This window comes from Gavialis gangeticus, unplaced genomic scaffold (assembly GCF_001723915.1).
Source record: "Gavialis gangeticus isolate Ggan-Ray unplaced genomic scaffold, GavGan_comp1, whole genome shotgun sequence".
In the NCBI taxonomy this organism is placed as follows: Eukaryota; Metazoa; Chordata; order Crocodylia; family Gavialidae; genus Gavialis; species Gavialis gangeticus.
The window spans coordinates 131160587-131165039 of NW_017729025.1; the positions used below are offsets into that span (position 1 = coordinate 131160587).

Here is a 4453-nt window from a genome sequence, read left to right on the forward strand (position 1 = left end):
CTCCTGAGATCCCTTCCAACCCTAGTTTTCTATGATTCTATAAGAACTTCTACACATTAAAAGCACACACACATTTGGGTGACTTTCATAAAAGTCTCAAGAAAAAGGAGGATAGCTGCTGAGACAGCTTGCGCACTGCTTAAATGACTGAAAAACTGCATTATTTTGAGCTGAACCATGACCTCAAACTGTTGGCTAGATAAGGGTCTACACTGCCCCAGGAACTGGGAAGGTACTAGACTATAACAGAGAGCCACAACTGGGTTCTTCCCCTCTGCCCCAGGGCTGAAGGAAACTTTTTTTTGCCAGTACTGTTCATGCACTGGATCAGAGATGCTGCTAATGTATTATGGAGCCAAGGCTTCACCCACTCGCTGCCCCTGAGGGAGAATAATAGCACAGCAGTGGCAATTGTTCTCCCCATTGCGTAGGCAGTGGTGATGCAGGGGAATAATGAGGCCCCTTATATACCATTGCCTGTGTGCGGGTAAGCAAGTCTTAAGAGGTGACCAAATGACACTGTCTGGTGCTGTTAAAGAACAAATACTTCACTAACTGGAAAATTCCTGTTAATATTAATGGGAGTTCTGTACCTAAGTCCCTCATTCTTTGATAGGAAAACAGGCACCATGCTTTGTTCTAGTCCAGTGATTTTCAAGCTTTTTGGCTGCATAACCCCTTTACTAGTAAAATATTGCTGCTTATACCCCTTGCACCCAATGCGTTTCTGCATGTTCAGCTTCTGATCAGTTAACATGTGGCAATGCCACTACAGTACTTATAGTCTGCTGACCAATCAGAAGGTCCACTGACATTATTAAATTTTGAGTGCACACCCCTTGGCAAAACACTGCATATTGCAGGGGTACATTACTCCAGTTTGAAAACCACTGCTCCAGTCTTTTGCTAGGCATTTCACCAATAACATTAATGACATTTCCACACTGTCCAAATACACCACGCATCAACTTGACATTTCACTTCACATTGGTCCACCTACATGTTGTGTTTCATAGAGTATTTTCCTTTGCTTTTGACTTGCAATGAACGAGTAGCATGGAAGTCCCAGATGCAGCAGTTGGAGAATGGACCTCTAAAAAACTAATATAAGCATTTTCAGCACTTTCAAATGCTTCATGTAGCATTTCTTCTGTCAATAGCTGGCAAAGTACCTTTTCATTGTGTGGGTTGTTTTAAGATAGGTGGGGAATAGTAAATATCCCCAAAAATAAAAATAAATACTAATAGAAATTTGGAGTTACACATTCCAAACTGTATGTCAAATAAATATGTTCAAAAACCCACCCAATCCTCATGTTCTACTTTATCACCATTCAGAGTGTCCAATACAATTTCCACTGGACAAGGAAAAACATCCAACTGTATCAAAACACTAAATTTTGACTTATGTCTCTAGATGGATATTACACTTAAGCAGAGCTCATTGAGAGTAGTAATTCACACTCTGCAGGGAAGTTGGACATTTTGCACCTTTTTTATTTCAAAGTGGATTGAAAATCTGAAATTCTAAACAGTCTTCTTGTAAATCTTCATTCGGAATAAAAATGGTTTATTTACATAGTGTTGAAATGTTTTGTTTTGACTTATACCAATGAGTTTCATTGCAACTTTTTATTAGAACACAGTGTATATTTTATTGGCTCTTGTATTATTAATATTTTGTACTATTTTGCTACTTCATTAATATTGCATTTTATATAAAGTTCTAAACCAAATGAATCAAAATGCTTTAACATGTTTTGACTTTTTCCCCATAAACATTTTTCTTCACACAAAATGCTTAGAATTTTCAGCAAAATGCTTAGAAACTTTTTTCTATGGAAAACTGAAATAACAGACAATTGCCTGTTATAGAAAAATGTGAGTCATTATACAAATGTGATTGGTGTTATAACTAGTAAAATATTATATACTGGTATTTCTTAAATATTATTTATTGCCGAAATAAAGGGCAAAAGAAAACCATTGGGTATTTAGAACAAAGGAAATAAAGTATCGATTAACAGATTTCTGTTGGGGGAAGATGAGCGTTCACTCTCATGACAGTGGAAGACAGTAATTTTACAGTACTTCTAGGCCTTTTCAGTAACGTCTGTAAAGCATGCATTTCAGTTTATGAAAACACGAACTGATCACAGATTCCTCTCTGTCATTGAAGGCATTAGACATTACTGAATTAAAACCAATATCTTGAATAGGGTATGTCTGAAAGTGAATATGGTTTTGCTCTGTGTTTTTTTTCTCTTTGCCTCCCTGGGCTTGTTGGCAGCCTTTCTCTGACTGTGAGCCCAATGCTACAATCTACACTAACATAAAACTTCCACTAAGTAAGAGAACTTTATGCTCTGAAAACACCATTGGCTTCAGTAGAGTTATTCTTGATTGATATAAGTGTATTAAAAAAGGGGCAAATTGAGACTACTGACTTCAAGAGTTTTGTCTAAGCAGACTCAATATAGAGGAATGTATGGTCCAACTCCTTATATACATATACATTTTTTTTTCTTTCCTGTCCTCCCTAGGTCCTCTGCCATGGGATGACATGATTGCTGCATTTCTGATTTCTTAGGCTGTCTTCATTAGTATTTTGAGAGAAATGTTGATTATTAATATTTTAAAGCCCACGTCAAGAAGATAAGTTGCTTGATTGAAAGTTGCTTTCCTCTTAAGTCTTACATTCATCACTGCAAACTCACAACAAGTCACTTTCATCCCCCGAACTGGAATTCTATCACCAACGAGTTGGATAAAAGTCTTTTAGAAATGCATCTGCCGGAACTTCCCCTTAAGTTTTCCAGTTCAAAAACTTGTCTGATATAAGAATGGGGTTTTAAAAAAATGCGGCTCATTTTTTTAGATCTGAAGGGAGTCCAAGTAATAATTTCTTGCAACAGACATTACAGGATGGCACCAGTAAATGAAATAAATATATAAAAAAGGTAAGGACTACTATGCCACAAAAAATAAAGGTAGAGCTGGTATGTAGAGAGAAAGTAAATTAAATGGGAATGGCAAAACATGGCAAGTGCAAATCAAACTGAATCTAGTAAGAAAAATGACAGACAGAGTAACCTGGGAAATTGAAGCAGATGAGACTCTAATAGGGAGCACGACTGGCACAAAAGATCAAATTAATGGTCTTATGAGGGTGACATAATTATGATTAGACTAGATTAGTGTGTATAAGGCTGAAAAGGAATATTTATTTACCTAACATGAATTTGAATTTAATAAATGATGACAATTCATCACTCACTACAAAAGCAGATTTGAATATCTACACAGTCTAGTGAGACGGCCGTCAAAAATGGGAAAAATATTAACTTTAGAGATCACACTGTGCGATTTATATACAAACGCATTCCAACAATAATAAAGTTTAATACATTTTTAATGTCACAGTCTGGCTACTATGCAATCAAAATAAGATATTCAGAGCCACAACTCAGTCTGGGAAAATACTTGTTCTTCTGCCTTTCACTTGTGAAGCACTGTGAGCCAACACAGCATAAATGTTTTACATTTATTATGCAAGAAATTCATCAATCAGTTTCAGCACTCTCACCAGCTGAGTTACACCTATCTTACCTGGACAACGACGACTTGAATAGACACATGATCTGGAAGTCTGATTGGTGCCCGAAAATATTGTGATAATGCAACCAAAAGATGAAGTATTGCTACAAGACTCTTTGCATGAACAGCTGAAATAGATATTAAAAGCACAAGTTACATAAGGCAAAGCAACATAGGCAAATATTTCATTTTGCTTGCAGGGATTCATGGGCATATGGGATACATTTCCCTTAGTACCTGGACCCACAGATGGGTGCTTTCAGGGTACCTTTCTTTCAACTGCCTTCCATAAATAGAAGGTAGTAGGAATGCAATACTCAACTGTACTCCTGAAGACCAAGGTTAGATTTTGCATTATGTGTGGAAGCCATTGGCCTGGGAAGATGGAAATCTAAACCTGATTTAAAAGCCAGATTTCAAGTACGGCAGCTCAAACTGCACTCCCCTTCATCCTCTTTATTTGAGTATGGATTTATGGACTATCAGAAAGATATTTTTGTATTCATAACATGCACTTTATTCATTTTTAAGTGTCACAATGTCTGCAGGATGATAAACGAGCCTATTTTGGCTGAAGCATTGAGCAATAACTTACCAAACTCATGACTCAAACATTCCTCATGAACTTGTTACAGTTATTCTTGTTATTTTAGTTTCTTCTCAGCAGGTTTCATATGGGTAGTTAACACTAAGAAGACTTACAAGATATCAAAAGACTTTAGGAAACCTTTAATCAAGTATCAAACTGCTGGCCTCAGAATAGAATCTTATTTTTAACTCTTAGTACTTCCTTTCTTCTTCTTATTGCTTGCATCCAGATTTACAGTGCATTCATTTGCTTCCCTTCGGTAGTACT

General features: G+C 36.6%; 1 protein-coding gene across 2 annotated transcripts in view; it reads right to left on the reverse strand.

Moving 5' to 3' along the window:
• PARVA (parvin alpha) overlaps positions 1–4453 on the reverse strand; it is a 150722-nt gene that overhangs the window by 25909 nt on the left and 120360 nt on the right. For both annotated transcript variants that reach the window (XM_019519564.1, XM_019519565.1), the window contains exon 6: positions 3610–3725. In XM_019519564.1, the coding sequence (XP_019375109.1) occupies positions 3610–3725 (116 nt within the window). The remainder of the gene's footprint in view (positions 1–3609; positions 3726–4453) is intronic.